Genomic DNA, 17,301 nt, shown 5'->3' with positions numbered 1-17,301 from the left:
ACAACTTACCCAACATAACAATGCTCAAGATATCAACGCTCCAAATCATTCATGAATCTAAGTTTCATACATTCAAGTAACCTTTAAATCAATACAGTAAGTATTCACGTGAGAATCATTTGCACATATAATTGTAATAAACACTCATCTTATATCCAAAGCCTAACAATTGAGATTGGGACTTCAACTCTCCACCCAACCTTAGACAAGCTACAACCACCTTTACTTGTAATTGTCACCCCTGAGCCAGATTCCAGGTGCTTGAGGTGGAGTGCTTTTAAGAGGAAATTGAAACAATACTAACAGCTGAAACAAGATGTCATAGGGTACACTGCCTTCACCCTCCAGCTACACAAGCTTCCACTCAGCCTTTCAAGACTTTACAAATGTGATTAACACCCATGCTAGGATACCACAATACAGAGAGTCTTAGCTCACTTTCAAGAGAAAAAAATCCACTTCAAGGGAAGTTTCATCGGCTTGATAAGCTACTGTTATGTAAAGAGATCACCTCTCTAGGTGCTTCATCAGTGAGTCAAGCACTAAAGATTCAACCCTAAGGCAACTCTTAGTGGTTCATCAACCCTCACAAATACCTGAATGTCTCTTCCCAATCCAGTAGTTTCATCAATCCACAAGCTTCCGGTGGGTTCTTCAGCCTTTAGGCAAGCCACTACTCTTTATAATATTTAACCCAACAACCCTCTTGAAGTTTCCTTAATTAGTTCACCTTTTGCCAGAGCTCGATCACTGTGATTCTTGATCGTTGTTCTGCTATTTCACCTTCACTCCTTGGAGGAATTTTCTTCCAGTGCTCACCACTGTTCGTTCCCCCTGCGTATGCGTGGGTCGTTCTCTTTCTCGCCAACCTGTTTTCATGCCTCCTCCAACGGACTAATCGTTTGTATTTTTCGAGGCTTCACACAGTCAATTGTCTTAGACAATGCATCCTCATCTGCCTTTAATTTTGTCCTTTATTGCTTATAGTTGTGTCCAAAAGACACATAGGCTTGTCCTTTGCTAATTTATTGCACAATCAACCCCATTATACCTCTTAGCCAACCCATGGCTCACGCATTTAAAATCACCAATTCCCCAAGTAATCTCCCTCCCCAAGCAACTAGAATATGTATCCCTTTCTCTTAGCCAATATATTACAATTATTTATAATGAGGGAAAATTTAACTAGGGGCTGTCACAAACTAGAGCCAATAAGTCGAGCCTAGAGACAGGTTAAGTTAGAGCCAAGGTTAGAGGTGTATATAGAGACAAACTCATGTTCCATGAGCATGACTTGGTTTGTGGTCTTCCTTAGACCACCACACGATAGAAGATTGATTGCTTTCGCCATATAATAATTTGTGATCAACTTCAAACCATAATTTAAATATTTTGTGGTCATCTTTAAACCATTATAAGAGAGCACTTTCATTTTGTAGAAAACATCATATTCTAGCTAGATTGAAATGTTTTAGGAATTGCTTTGAGCCAAGTTCTAGAGTTGGTGGTTAACGTTAAACCATCACTAGTATCATTTTGGTTTGTGGTCTTCCTTAAATCACCACGAGTAGAAGACTTTGAATTTTGCTACCCATTTGGTTTGTGGTCTTCCTAAAACCATCATATTCAGAGTACACATCCAACCATTGGTTGCTATTCAATTCCCTTCTTGAATTCACATGCACCCTTTTGGATTAAAAGGGGAATGTTGAAAACATAATTCTCATTAATTATTCAAAATTGTATTATTAACTTAAAAAGAAGGTGAAAAGTCTTAAATAGCCATTGAAACTCCAAGAAACCTAAAGACATTATATTTTCATATAAATATATACATGTAAAAATAAGTAAGTAAAATATTAAAAAATCTCAACTATAATTAGTCATAATAAACATTAACCATCCTCATAACTAATAACCTATCTTATGTTTAACAAAATTAATATTTCATTTATGTAAATTTAACTTATTTAATTCCAAACTTAAAATCATTCCCAAAAAAAAAAACCAAACCAAACCTCCATCTAATTCTCCAAACCCAAACCTCTCCATGCGTTTAAAACTTTTACATACGAATCGAAACTTGTTAAGTACGAGGACCTCGACTAAATCCTGAAGTTGGACATACATGCCCGGCGGCCGTTTATGGCAATAAAACAGAGTCCCGTGTCGCCGAGCGTTAGGCATTCACTCCCATGAAACGCCGAGCCTGCTGGTTTGACATTTCTTCGGGCTCGGAATTTCCGAGGCTGGGAAGGACGAACTGAGAAGGAAGGGAAGAAAGTATCTCCGTACTGCATGCCCAACATTAAATAGAAAATAAAGAGGAAAGGAGAGGGAGCGCGGAGCTGAGGTGTAGGGCATTCTCACAGCCTTTTTCATTCTTTTGGAATATACACAATTTCTGTCCTGAGTTCCTATTTTAATACAGACAGCAATCAAGCAGCCATTGAAGCATCAGAGTCTGAAAGTCGGAATTGAGTTGAGTTCTAAATTGGGGTAAGAGGGTTAAAGTTAACTATTTTAATACAGACAGCAATCAATCCGCCATTGAAGCAGCAGAGTCTGAAAGTCGGAATTGAGTTGAGTTATAAATTGGGGCAAGAGGGTTAAAGTTCACTATTTTAATACAGAGAACAATCAATCCGCCATTGAAGCAGCAGAATCTGAAAGTTGGAATTGAGTTGAGCTCTAAATTGGGGTAAGAGGGTTAAAGTTAAGAAGACGCAAATGTTTTTCTCCGGCGACCCATCGAGTAAGAAAAAGGTAGATTTGGGAGGGCGGAGTTCTAAGGAGAGAGACAGGCAGAAGTATTTAGAACAGACAAAGCTTGCTCGTGAACATCGCCAGAGGTTGCGTCAGCAGACTCTCAGTGCTCAAGTAATACAGGTGAGTGAGCTCAATTCTACCCACACATATATATTTCGTGTTCTGTTAGGGCCAATAAATTTGATAGAGGTGCCCTAACTACAATATTATAACGATCATGACTTTTACACTGCAACGGATCAATAATTGAACGCAATGCCAGTAGATATTTCACTACTGTCATTAGAAATTTCATCCGTCCAACCCTTGAGGGTCAAAGCCTTACTGCAACGATGTATTTATTCCGACGCCCCATTGGGTCTTAAATGCATTGCGAGTTCAATAGTTGATCTTCTTACATGATTGCAAAGGGATCCTTTTTTGGGGTTCTTAAAGGCCGCTCGGATATATAGTTGAGATAAAAGTCTGGGTTTGCAAATCAAACTTTGGAGCTACCCCGCATTTACATATCTCAAACATAATTAATAATGGTTTTAAATTGTTTTTGAGACTATTCCGGTGAAATTTTGTGTGAGCTTTATCTGCGGTCAAATTTTGTGTGAGCTTTATCTGCGTAAACCATATTAAGGAATGTAGAGTCGACGTGTTAGCCATACTAGTGTGGTCCTGAGCCATACTAGTGTGGTCCATCATCAGGACGAGACCAAAGCATTTTATGGGACTTAAAGTTTCTTTGAGCAGACATATATCTTCGAGTAAATTGTATGAAATATCTTAATCAATGTGGAAAAAGTCGAAGTCGGGATTAATTCGGCAAGGGTCCAAAAGTTGAAAAACTCGGCAAAGTCGGGAGTTTTTCGAAAAAGTCGGCAAAAAGTCGGCAAAATTAAAAAAATACAAAAATATTCATTTTTAAAAAAATCTGGACTTTTTCAATAAAATCCCGACTTTTTCAATAAAATCCCGATTTTTTCAATAAAATCCCGATTTTTTCAAAGAAAAAAAAATCATAAAGAAACTACCACGATTTTTTGGAAAAAGTCCCGATTTAATCCCGACTTTTTCGATTTAATCCCGATTTTTTCGTTTCTTAAAAAGTCGGCAAAAAATCGGCCGATTTAATCCTTTTCTTGAAAAAATCGCGTTTTGGGGAATAAATCCCGATTTTATCAGGACTTTTTCCACACTGATCTTAATACAGGTCAGCTTGCAAAATTTCTGAGGCCGATCATGGACGACGTTAATAAAACTGAAAAAAGAGACCATCTTTTGTCAAAGTTTTATTTATTGATCTTGACGGAAGTACTTAACAGAATCCTATGGCAAGTCATACCCAATAAGTTTTGTTGAATTTTATGCACAGTTTGGGACCCGATTCTGGAAGTTATTCTTAGCAGAAAGCACAAGATGTTCCTGTATGAGGCAAAGTAAAATGATGACCATGTTCATTAGATGTTATTTGACAACCATAATTAACTAATTTTTCTCATCTTCACTACAGAATTAAGGCTAAGGATGGAGTATTCAACAAATTCATAGAATTTAGGGCCTTTGTTGAAAATCAGACATGAAGAATAAAGTACTTCACTTCGAGATTCATAACTTTCTAATCCATGACATGGATTTGTTCATGAGTTTTCAGGCTGAGGCTTGTCATACAACTGTAGGTGTCCTCACAAGATGTTGAGGGACATGACACTAGAGGAGGCATTTATTGGTGTGAAACTAGATTTATCTTCTTATATTCTTGTGCCTGAGGAGAGGAGGACAAAGTTGGAACTCTCCACTATGAAGGGTATCTATTTTGGATACAATGACACTTTTAAAGCTTATAGGGTTTATATTTTGGCTCAAAGGAAGACCATTTTAAGTAGAGATGTGAAGTTTGGTGAGAGAGCTTCCAGTTCTTGTGACTTTCCTTTTGTGATTGAAGAAAGTGAGGAGGCTATTGTTCCAAAGACTGAACTTGATGCCCTCACCTTATGATAAAACCATAGGTGGGTCCGCTTAGAGTGGGGTTACCTGCACCCCTCAAACCCCCCGGACCCCATAGAGTGGGGTTATCTGCACCCCTCAAACCCCCTGTGACTCCCCCCGCTACATAATCGACGCAACGAAAGGGGGGCTTCGTCTCCCTTCTAACCCCCCGGTTAACTACGTGGGCTAGTTGTGGAAAGAATATAACGCAACCCAACAAGACTTGTCCTTCGGTCTAGGCACCACGTCCCAAACATCATTCGTCATGATAGATTCATATTCCTCATTCATTGCATCCGTACAAACTTGGTGCTTTATGGCTTCTTCGAACGAACATGGCTTAGTTTGAACAATAGTACTCATAGCAACTAAGTACCCTTGATACTTGTTTGGTTTCTTACTTTCGCGAAATGTTCCTCTTGGAGTAGTGTGTCTTTTAGCATCTTTGAGCCACAAAGGTCTTTTCGTTGAGGTAGAGGGATCACTGGGAGGTGGATCAATGTGATCTATCGGGCCTTCAACGTCGGGCATAGGCTCATCTATAGGAGGTTCATCCTGTTTTTCCGCATCATCATCATTGCCCTTCCTAGGGATAGGGAGATCTCTGGATTTCCCAAGGGCAGTGTCTTCATCAAAGGTGACATCATGGCTTACTTCCACATCTCTTTGACCAGGCACAAATTCTATATGCCTTTGAATTTTCATTGTACCCCACAAATATACCTTTCTTTGCAGATACTTCCAACTTGTTTCTTTTCTCTTTAGGCACATGAAAATATATGGGACAACCAAAAATTCTAAAATGAGAAACATTAGATTTCTTACCAGTGAATACCTCCTCATGAGTCTTGAAATCCAAAGCTTGAAGGAGGTTCCTATTTTGAACATACACAGTAGTGTTGGCAACTTCTCCCCATAAGAACTTCGGTAGGCCTTGATCACGATGCATGGCATGGGTGGCTTCCATGATTGTTCGGTTCTTCCTTTCAACAACACCATTTTGCTCAGGAGTGTATGGAACAATTTGTTATGTTCTTAATGCCAACCTCTCTGCAAAAGTCATTGAATTCATTTGATTCATATTCAGTTCCATTGTCGGTCCTCAATATCTTGATTTTCTTCCTTGTTTGATTTTCCACCAATGCTTTGAAGAACGAAACCATTTGAACACCTCATCCTTCTTGTTCAAGAAATAGATCCATGTTTTGTGTGAGAAGTCATCCACAAAAATTGCATAGTATAAGTATCCTCCCAATGATGTTACGTGCAACATACTACTACTTCATGATTTGGACCAATTGAAGAATATCGATAGTTTGGCTTTCACTAGAAGGGAATGGTCCTCTTGTAAGTTTCCCAGCCGCATAACCCTGACAAACTACTTCATGATTTATGTTGAACTCGGGCATACCTGTGACCATTTTCCTGACCCGGGTAAGGCTTTGTAATGAAGGTGGGCAAATCTTCAGTGACATAATTCAAATTGAAGAGAAGTATCGCAAGTCAGGGCTCCCAAAGGACTTCCTCCAATTTGATAGAGACCATCAACCCTAAATCCAAGTGTGAATGCATCTTTAAGGTTTCTTTGCCAAATACATACCTTTCCATCAATGAACGCTACCTTGAAGCCTTTATCTTCCATCGCAGAAATAGACACCAGGTTCTTCTTCAAATCAAGCACATACAATACTTCTTGTAGATGAATGGTTTGACCTTGATTCAAGTGAAGAGTGACAATACCTATCCCTTTCACGGGGTAGGTGGCATTATCTCCAAGTATGATTTCCAAATTAGTCTTCTTTTCAACCAAATTTGAGAGGGCTTCCTTGTACCTAGTGAAGTGCCTTGAGGTTCCATTATCAATCAACCAATGATCCAAGGTATCCAGAGGAGAGGTAGTAGATAGAGCGGAAATAAGATAAAACTCATTTTGTTTTTCTACAACATTACTTCCTCATACCTGTAATTTCTCGTCCTTTTGGGAGGTCGACCATTTCCATATCGAGCAACGAGAGCATTCCTCTTTCCTTTATTGTTGAACTTGTTGTTCCTTTGATTGCCATTGCCTTTGAAATTGTTGTTGTTGTTGTCATCATCCCTTGGAGAATTCTTCTTGTGAGGACACTCTCTAGCATAGTGGTCGAACCTGTTACAATTGTAGCACCTTCCTTTTCTTCCTTCTTTGAATCCCTGCTTGAATCCTTGACCCTGTCTCCTTGGACCAACATTATTTTTCCTCTTAGCATGAGTGGAGAAATCAAAAGGCTCATTTCCATTTGAAGGCTTGTCTCTCTCCATCATCATCGTCTCCTCTTGAGTGCATCTAGCCAATAATTCATTGAAACTAGGAATCCTGTCATTGTTGAGAATGGTGGTGTTAAACACATCCCATGCTCTTGAAAGACATCCAAGTGCAATGAGAGCGAGCTCTCTATCAACGATAACTTCTCCAATATATAGTAGGTCATTCTTGATTTGTATTATTCTCATAAGTAGGATTGGATAGACTCCCCTTTGTCCATCTTGATGTCCTTCAACTTGTTCTTCAAAAAGAGGATTTGATTTGCATTGTTTACTTTGAACATCCCAACCAGCTTGTCATACATCTCCTTAGATGTTCCCAAATCAGAAATATAGGCAACCAAATGCTTTTGAATTGAGTCTATGATAATTCTTTTAACTTTGACCTCACCTTTCTTGTACTTAGTTTTTGCAGTAGCAGGTGCATTTGAAGGAGGCTCTACCACTCTTCCCTGCACATAGTCCATGGCATCATGCTCTTCCAAAGTCAAGTCCAAAGTCATCTTCCATGCATGATAGTCAGATTTGTCCTTGAGCTTATCCTCAGATTTGAAGTAAGATGTGGTAGCCATTGAGACTAGTCCAATAATCTTGTCTAATAGATCTCCTTTAGTGATTGCTGTTCTCTCTCTTGCCTAGGCTTTGTCTTCACCTATGCTCTGATACCATGTTAAATTTTGTTAACAATGGTGTGTTCTATACTTAGCACAATTACTTCAATGTACTTTAGCAACCCAATGACAATTTTCAATTTAGTTTCCAATAGCAATCATATCAACCATTAATCGCATTGACAATAAAAGTAAATAGAACATGAAAAATGCAAAAGACAAGGGAACACCAGATTTGGCGGAGGCCAGGGAAAAATCCCAATGTGGGGAAAACCCTTTGATCAATTCTTATTATTATTATATCAAATGTTCAACAGAGAGAGAGAGAGAGTACAAAATGTCAAAGTTGACTTGCCAAATCAAAGTCAAAACAACCCTGTCAAAACCTACAGTCAAATTCAGCCCTAACCAGAAAGTCAAAGATGGTCAACGCAGTAACAAAATTTCCCCTTTGAACCTTAGTCAAAGGTAGTCAAACTCGGCCTCTTTAGCTGGTCAAATAGTAGTCAGAATAGTCCACAAAACAATAGTCAAACTTGGTCAACTGAAGTCAACTACGGTCAAACATGCCTGTGGTCAATGCAGGTCAAAGTGCTCAGAATTTCTCGATTTCTATGCCAATTGTATGCCCTGTCAAAAACGATTTTTTTCCCACAAAAATTGTGGTCAAATGACGAGACAAAGTGTTTGGTCAATGCTGGTAAAACCACTGCAACAGTCCTGAAATTTGGCAGTGCAATTTGCCCAGAAAATTCGTCCTCCTTGCCACACAGGTGAGAGAGAAGATTTGCCCAATAGCTGTACGAACCAATGAGAGAAGGAGAGAAGAAAATGTGTGATTGATGATGCCTAATGAGGTGAGAGGTCACTTATATTTATACAGGTCGTTGAGGGTGAAGTGACACGTCCATTGGGCTTCATGAGCTTACATGATAATGTGGCCAACCTTGACATTTTACACGTGTGGGCATAAATTCAAAAACACATTTTTGCTTGTCCAAATTTGATGATCTTTAGGTTGATTGTGGTCCTCTCGAAAAGAAGAATTTAATGCAATAATTATCTCCATCAAATGAGCTGTCTAAAGTGGAATTGGGCCCTAGTTACTAATTTTAACACCAAGGAGGGCCAATTTGACAATTTTGGTGGACTTTGACTTAGTATAAAATTCAATTTTTTTTCTTCTTACAAATGTCCAAATGGGACATGACTCAATTACATTTTCTTTGACTCAAAATAATTTCTTTTTGACTTTGAGCATGAAGAACATGCATTGACAAAAAATAAAATATAATAATAATGAATATAATAAACATATTGATGATGAAATTACATTACATTATGAAGACCGACACTAGTTACTCTTTTAACAAGCGGAGGATGGATAGGAGTTGTTGGAAGTGGACTCATGCTCATCCCCGAGAGCTTCGATTTGCAATTTGAGGTAAAGATTATTCGTTTGAGGGGGAGGAAAGATAAGAGTTCTTGGAAGGGAACTCATACTCATCCCCGTGTTTTGATCTGCAATTCTACGTAAAGATTATAAGTCGTCGACATTTATTTAGATATTTTAATTAATTTTTAAGTTTATTCTCAGGTGTGAAAAGTAAGTTTAATAGCCACTTATATTAATATAATAACTAATAAGTAATGTTTAAATATTTATAAATGATGCTTTAATTTAGATATTATTAAATTAGTAATTATTTTTAAACGTATTATATAGAAGTTATATATTTAAAAATTTACATGTTTTTTTTTCTTTTTATATAAATTTAAATAATGTTTAATATTTATAAATGATACATTAATTGTGATTTTATTCATCAAATAATTATTTTTATAAGTATTATATATAAAAATTATATATTTAAAAATTAGTATGTGTTTTTTATATTAAAATTTAATTTTTAAAAATTATAAAATATTTTATATTTGCTTGTACTTGCTGTTTCCTTGCAGTATTGGGATCCTGGCTTTTCAAAAGACAGCCAGATCTGTACCCGAATCTGGATCTGAATCCTGGTAACTTAGGTTGTGCTGCCTTTCCTCGGCACTATTTCTTACTACCCTTTTTGCCTTTTGTTTAAGTGTTCATTTCATTGAGCAAGTCCCTTTTTCTTTAGATATTCATAGACAACCATGGGATTAGGGGCAGTGGCCTCATGGCAAGGTGGCATTCACTGAAGCATAACATTTTTAGGCTTTTAGCATTATTTGCTCTTTGCCTCATAGCCTTTCTGGTTTTAATGACTCAGGCTTTTCTTCATTTAGACCATTTCTCTTATCTTTGACAATTCATCATGAAGTGGAAAGTCTTTGTTATGGATTGAATGGGGTGGATGGGTACAATAGAAAGTTTCAAGTATGATCGGGGATGTGTAAGACGGCCCTCGAAACAGTTTCCTAGTAGTACAAGCTGACCTAAGAAGTACAACAGAAAGTGTCAAGTATGATTGGGGATGTGTAAGACGATCCTTGAACCAGTTTCCTGCTAGTACAAGCTGACCCGAGAAATGACAACACTTATAAAAGAAAACCATCTCCCCCATGGTATAATGAGACAACAAATGAGACTGTAACGTTATGAAATTTTATTGGATTTTGGTAGAGTTTACCACTTTCAGAGCAAGACCAATAAGTTATAGTACCACATCCAAGTAAAACCACCAATGCATGGAATATCTGGATAGAACATGCTATAACCAAACTACCATCCATAAGTGCATCTGCAAATCTGAGAGGTGAGGGTGGAGCATCTGATATACCACAGCTGAGCTAGCACAACACTGTATCTGAAGGAGAACATGAGAGAACTGTCTGAGTTTGGAGAGTCCGAGCAAAAAGGCTCCTGGAATGAGGAGCAATACACCCCCACAAGGGTGCCTCTAAGTTAGTTACCCTTTAGGGGGTAACAATCCCCTGCTCAATTGAGATGTTGTTTATACATTGAGATGATCTAGGATCTCTTCAATTGTAATCTAGATGCAAATCTCTGCACTTTTTTGGCAATTATGCTGATTGTAACACAATTTGACAGAGGGACACAAGTATAGACTGACAAGAAAGCATTGATTGAGTTTTTTGTTTCTATTGCTATAGCTGTTGTCTATTAATTTCACAACACTCAGTGATAACTACCTCCATTGATAACTGCTCTTATTCAATTATGGGAGGAAATTATTTCATGCCATCTCATTTCTCTTTGGTGGTGTGTGTAATAGTAATTCTTGTCTCTGTATTGTTGCAAAAGTGTATTCACTATCTTTATTATATACATGACAGAAATGTTATAGAGGAAGAAGGACAGTTGCAATGGCACGGTCAGTGATACGTAAAGAGTTTTGCATTACTTTTGGCGAGTATGGTGAACAGGCTGGCAGGTGGTATTATATATGTACTTCTGTTTCTTTTTGAAATAACTTTACCTCTTCTAAACAGTCTTTTTGATACTTCACAATGATATTTTTGCAGTTCATTCTCCAGTACTTATGATTATCAGTATTAGAGATTTGTTTGGAATTTTTTTTATTTAACAAATCACATGCTTATTTAGGGATGCATTCAAGCCCAGTTCAGAATATCTCCGCCAGTTGTTGTTTTTCTTTCGTGCAAATAACTATGGGGATATTCTTTGCCTTGTGGAAGCCTGTAAATTGCTTCACCAGTCTATCCAAGCGTCTGGTAAGTCTTTTGAAAAATGACTTGTATTTTTATTTTAGATATTAGTAATATATGATGCAGCTTTAGAATATGTTATGATAATATTTGAAATCTTCAGATTTTATTATTGAAAGTAGTCATTTGATTTGATTGTGCTGTTCTGAATGGCAGTCTTCTTCATGCTTGCTTGGTAAATTGATATGCAAAAAAATATTCCCAAAAAGGAAATCGTATCAATATTTAGTTTTATTCACTGTAGACTGATGATGAGAACCATTTGAAGAAGGATCCATCCATGAGAATTGTAAACTTTAAAGGAATAATTTGGAGTATGCCTAGGACAAGGGGCGAATGCCCTTGGTTCAAGCTAGGTGGTAGAGCTGAAATTATGCTAAGAGTGAGTGTTAAATATTGAAATTTCTAGTGACTCCAAACTTTACATCTAGTTAAGAATTCTGCATATGTTGACTTAATAGCCATATCACTCATGCCTCCATGTGTAATTAGCTTGATATTGAACATATTGTAATTAGCTTGTAATTAACTATCATCCTGACACGGTCAAAACACACATGCAGTCCATTTTGTCGTCATGTATTGGAGGCTGTGATGCCATTTGCAGGGAGTTGCAGTCTAGATTGTTGGCCATTTGGAGGAAGGAACAATTGGCCTCACCTGCTGCTTTTGACCTAGCCAAAAGGTTGGTTGAGCAGAACATTAAACTGTTTAAGAGATGGTTTACCTAGGAGGAGTTGCGGTGACCAACTATGCAGCAAGAATGAGCTGAGGAGGAAGGGTCTTTACTTCATCTGCAAGGAACTTTGGGGAACTGACCACTCATGCATGAGAGACATTGAGGAGATGGCAGAGTTAGAGCAGGAGGAGTTTCTTTCTGACTTTTCGGATGAGGATTATGCTTTTATGGTTGAGTCCATGGGTTCTTACGAGGATGCCTCTGAGGAACATGAATATGGGGTTGTTGACAATAGGCCGGATATATATTCCTGTGTGTATGATGAGCAATTAGTAGACCCTTTGGGAGACATTCAGGGAGATGAGTCACTAGTGACTATTCAAAGAGGGCAAGCTATCTTGGGGTGGGAGTATCTGTCATGTCCCCATTTTTATTTTCCTCTATAGTATAGCCAGGGTGGATTTCCAGGGTACATGATGACTAGGTCAAGGGAGCAGGATTATGTCATGAGGTGTCCCAGGGAAGTTTTGATGAGTTTTTATGGGATCCAACGACATTCGCTTGTCATAGACATTATCATGAGCAGTTCCGTGGCTTTTTGTTAATTTTAGATAACAATGGTGTGTTCTATGCTTAAGAGCAATTTACTTCAATTTTTCTTATTAGCCCAATATGAATTTCTAGATTAGCAATCACATTAACATTGATCATCAATGCAGATAGAACATAAACAATAAGCAAAAGACAAGCCAAGACAAGAGGACACAATATTTGGTGGATGCCAGGGAAAAACTCCAATGTGGGGAAAAACCTTTGATCAAATCTTCTTATTATTCTTCAAAAGTTCAGAAGAGAGAGAGAGTACAATATACAAAATTTACTTGCCCAATCACTGCAAAACAATCCAGTCAAACTGCAGTCAACAGGATGGCTTAACCAGAAAGTCGACGTTGGTCAAACCAACAATGAATCTCCTCCAAATCAGCTTAGTCAAATCTAGTCAACTCGACCTCCAAAGATAGTCCAAATCAGCCCAAAACAGTCCTGAAAAATATGGTCAAACTTGGTCAATGCATAGTCAACTTTTGCGGACAAAGCCTTGCAGTCAACGCTGGTCAAATTGCCTAGAAAATCTTAGTTTTTGTGCCAGAATATGCGGCTTGCCCAAACATAAATTCTCCCACAAAATCACATTCAAATGAAGTCAAACATTGCTTGGTCAACGTTGGTCAAAGTTGGCTGCAACTCGGTCAACGCAGAGAACAGAAATATCCAGTCAACTCTTCGCATGTGTGGAGAAGAACAGGTTGCCTGAAATTCGTACGACCCAATCAGATGAAGAGAGAGAAAGATGTGTGATGATGAGTGACCAAATGAGGAAAATGTCTCCTCTATATATACACAATGTTGAGGGTGAAGAGTCACGTCAGTTGGGCTTTATGAGCCTACATTTTAGTATTTTACTTCTGGTCGACCTTAACAATTTGTCCATAGAAGAAATAAATTCATAATTCCATTTGTACTTGTTAGAATGAGATGATCTTTAGATCAATCCTACACCTCTCAAAAAGAGGAATCCAATAAAAATATCATCTCCATCATATGTGCTGTCCAAGGTGGAGTTTGGCCCTAGTTGCTAATTTTAACACTCCCTCTCAACTAGGGAGAAATCCACCTGCCAAACCATCTGTCAATCTGTACCATCTCTGACATCCCTGCTCTACTTTACTGAACCATGAAGAAATAATGAAGAAGAAATGATTGAGAGTGTATGATACCACTCTCCACTAACCCGAAGTTAGTCTCCATTGATCCCAGATCAATATCAAACATCCTAGCATAGGGAGTACGACAGTACACGATGCGTCCATCGGTAGTATTATGGTCCCTATCCTAATTTCCCAACTCAATGGCTAGATGAGAGGTACTTCCCATGAGTCCCACACTGCATGGATAGGATGCATCGATAGGAGAAGGTGAACCACTTATCCTGCTCATATGCCATAGGAGAAGGTGAACCACTCATCCTATGCATATATCTACCATCATGGGGTATCACAGGGGAAGGTGAACCACTCACCCTGTACACAACGCACCATTAGGGGAAGGTGAACCACTCGCCCTATGGTCGCTCATAGCAACAAGAAGTACCGCAAGCCCCCCGGAGCTCCCAGAGCTCAATATCCAACTCAAACGGGACCCTCATAAGAAGGTCTATCCACAACTCCATGTTGTTCGCGGAAGGTTAAGAATTTGACCTTCCTTAGGGGCTTCATAAGAATATTTGCGACCTGTTCATCAGTTCCAATGTGATGGATCCTTATTGCTCCCCATTTTACCATATCTTGGATAAAGTGGTACATGATATCAATATGCTTGGAGCGGTCATGAAACACGAGATTCTCAGAAAGACGAATCCCACTTTTGTTGTTGCAATAGATCATGGTGGTATCCAACACATGCCCAAACAACTCACTAAAGAGCTTCCTCAACCAAACAACTTCACAGGAGGTCATACTAGCAACAATATATTCGGCCTTGGTGATGCTTAAAGAAACCGATTTCTACTTCCTGCTCATCCAGGATATCGAAGCAGAACCTATTGAGAAGCAACATCCCGATGTGCTCTTACGATCCACCACATTGCCAGCCCAGTCAGCATCGAAATAACCATGGAACCTCAAATTCCTAGCAATGTATCTCAGTCCATAGGTGATTGTGCATCGAAGATATCTCAAGAGATTCTTGGCAGCAATCCAATGTATGTGATGAGGCTTGACCATAAATTGACTCAATTTATTCACTACAAAGCATATGTTCAAACGAGAGTTCACTAAGAACATCAAGGCCCCCACGAGTTGACGATACTCAAAAGGATTTCCCAAATTGGTCCCAACAGCACTTTCGCATAACTTCTTGAAGTTAAGTTCCATCGGAGTAGTCACGGACTTGCAATCCACCATCCCAAATCTTTCAAGTAGCTTCACAATATATTTTCCACGGGAAAGGAAAATCTCACTTGGCTTTTGCCAGATCTCCAAGCCTAGGAAGTAGTGCATCAATCCTAGGTCCTTCATCTCAAATTCAGAAGCCAACTCCCTTTTGCATTGATAAATAAGAGGGTTTGCACTTGTTAGAAAGAGATCTTCCACATACAGTACCAAGATGAGAGGTCTACCATTTTCAACCTTAAAGTAAAGGTTCGGATCAACTTCACTTCTTGTAAAACCCAACTTCATCAGATAACTGTCGATCCTCTCATACCAAGCTCGAGGAGCTTGCTTCAACCCATAGATGGCTTTCTTCAACTTGCATACATGTGTCTCCCGATCTTGAACGTCGAACCCCTCGGGTTGTTCAACATAGAATTCCTCCTTAAGTGAGCCATGCAAGAAGGCAATCTTGACATCCATTTGATGTAAATTCTATCCTTGTGAGGCAGAAAGGGCAATGATCGAACAGATGATGGTATATTGGGCACCTGGTGCAAATATCTCATCATAGTCCACACCTTCATTTTGAGAGAAGCCTCGAGCAACAAACCTGGCCTTGAACTTTTCAGCACTTCCATCAACTCCATGCTTGATCTTGTAGAGCCATTCCTTGGTGACAACATATTTGTCCTTGGCTCTAGGGACCACATCCCAAACGTCATTCTTCATAATCGACTCATACTCTTTGTTCATAGCATCCTTCCAAACTTGGTGCTTCACAATTTCTTCGAATGTGCAAGGCTCAATTTGAACAATGGTGCTCATGGCAACTAAGCACCCTTGGTACCTATTGTTGAAATTTCTAAGTCTGACACGTTAGAAATCCCTACTGCATTATCTGGTTTATTTCTCCTACTTGTTTATTACATTAACAAGTTATTTATCTGACTATAAATACTGAAATAAACACAAACGCAACCTTAACTCATATACAGATCATCAATTGAAATACTGAAACAAACACACAAGGGACACTGTTATTTTTTGGACAAACGTCTCCGGAAAAACCCAATGCGGGAAAATCGGTGCAACAGTTTTGAGGGTTTTATTATTATGCAGTTTTCTTGAGTACAACTAGGGTGCCGAAATGGCTCACCCAACAGAGATTGTTACACGACAGTAATACCTCTTCTCGGAGATAGATATTCAACCTCTCAGCTCTAGTCTGCCCCACGAAAATTCTTCCGACGCTTCTCCTAGGCTTTGCTTCAGCCCTGCTAGCTCCTGAACCCTCTACATTAGTCTTCTGATTCTTTGCGTCAGCTCTCTGGCCCTCTGCGTCAGCTCTCTAGCCCTCTGCGTCACCCACATAGGCCCCTCAGCCTCTGCGTAGTCTTTAGTTGCCTTTGCTTAACTTCTGCTGCCTCTGCGTCAGCCTCTTCAATCACTATGCTGACCGTCAGGCACTATCCCTGCCTCTCCGTTATGTACTCACTACCCCTCGTTGCAACAGATCACTTGTTCAAATTTTCTCAGCAAGCCCCGCTCCAGAAAATCGAATTGACTGATCAATCTTGGTGTATTTCCAACTGACCCTCAAGCCTCCTCTTATACTTTCCCTGATGAGTCTTCAACGACCGAGATTAAGTCTCTAATCAACGACTAAGATTAGATTTGACTTGATCCATGTCATTTAGAACCTTCTCTTCCAGTTTTATATTAATATCGATTAATATTTTAATTTTCCTAAGCTTAGACTTAGGAACTCCATTAAAAATATTATTTATTTTAATATCTCTCCAACCGGGTGGAATTTCCCCAACCATTTCTGGGTCTTGGAGATCTCATGTGCTTTAGCCTCTCCACCAATTTTCATTGCTAGTGCACATCCGATGCTACCACAAATCAACACTCCCTCTTAGTGAGGAATGTGCTTTAGTAATGCTCCGCCACTGACCATCACACTGATCCTTCCGCACTGGTACCTGTGCTAATGCTTGGCCTGCTGCCCAACATCCATTGCACTGCTGCTTCATGTACTGGTGCCCATGACACTACCACTGCCACTGCAACATCTGTACTGCAAATCCCTCTCAACATGCTGCGCATGACATTGACACTGCCACTGCTACATCTGTACTGCAACTCGCTCTCAACATGCTACCCATGCTGCCCATAGCACTGCCACTGCTAACTGCTGCACTGCAATTTAGTTATCGAGAAGTAACTAATCTATCCAAATTCTGACATCCTTGTCAGTTTGGAAGCCTCCTGATGCTGAAGCTACCTCTGTTGCTATCCTGTGCTCCCTCTGCGCTGCTGTAAACATCTCTGCGCTTCTCGCACTGCTGCA

At 39.2% G+C, this 17,301-nt stretch overlaps 1 protein-coding gene across 3 annotated transcripts in view; it reads left to right on the top strand.

The window, feature by feature from the left end:
* Nucleotides 1-2,129: 2,129 nt before the first annotated feature.
* UPL6 (ubiquitin protein ligase 6) overlaps nt 2,130-17,301 on the top strand; it is a 395,397-nt gene continuing 380,225 nt past the window's right edge. Inside the window, exons 1-3 of one of the 3 annotated variants that reach the window (XM_089428856.1) lie at nt 2,130-2,889; nt 10,944-11,044; nt 11,215-11,342. In XM_089428856.1, the coding sequence (XP_089284982.1) occupies nt 2,731-2,889; nt 10,944-11,044; nt 11,215-11,342 (388 nt within the window). In that variant the 5' untranslated portion in view covers nt 2,130-2,730. The remainder of the gene's footprint in view (nt 2,890-10,943; nt 11,045-11,214; nt 11,343-17,301) is intronic. The other 2 variants (XM_089428854.1, XM_089428855.1) reach the window with 2 other exon arrangements.

Source organism: Pinus tabuliformis, chromosome 4_2, assembly GCF_031772625.1.
Source record: "Pinus tabuliformis cultivar Carrire ecotype Pingquan chromosome 4_2, CPIR1, whole genome shotgun sequence".
NCBI classification, from domain to species: Eukaryota; Viridiplantae; Streptophyta; class Pinopsida; order Pinales; family Pinaceae; genus Pinus; species Pinus tabuliformis.
This window is presented reverse-complemented; position numbering and strand designations above follow the sequence as displayed.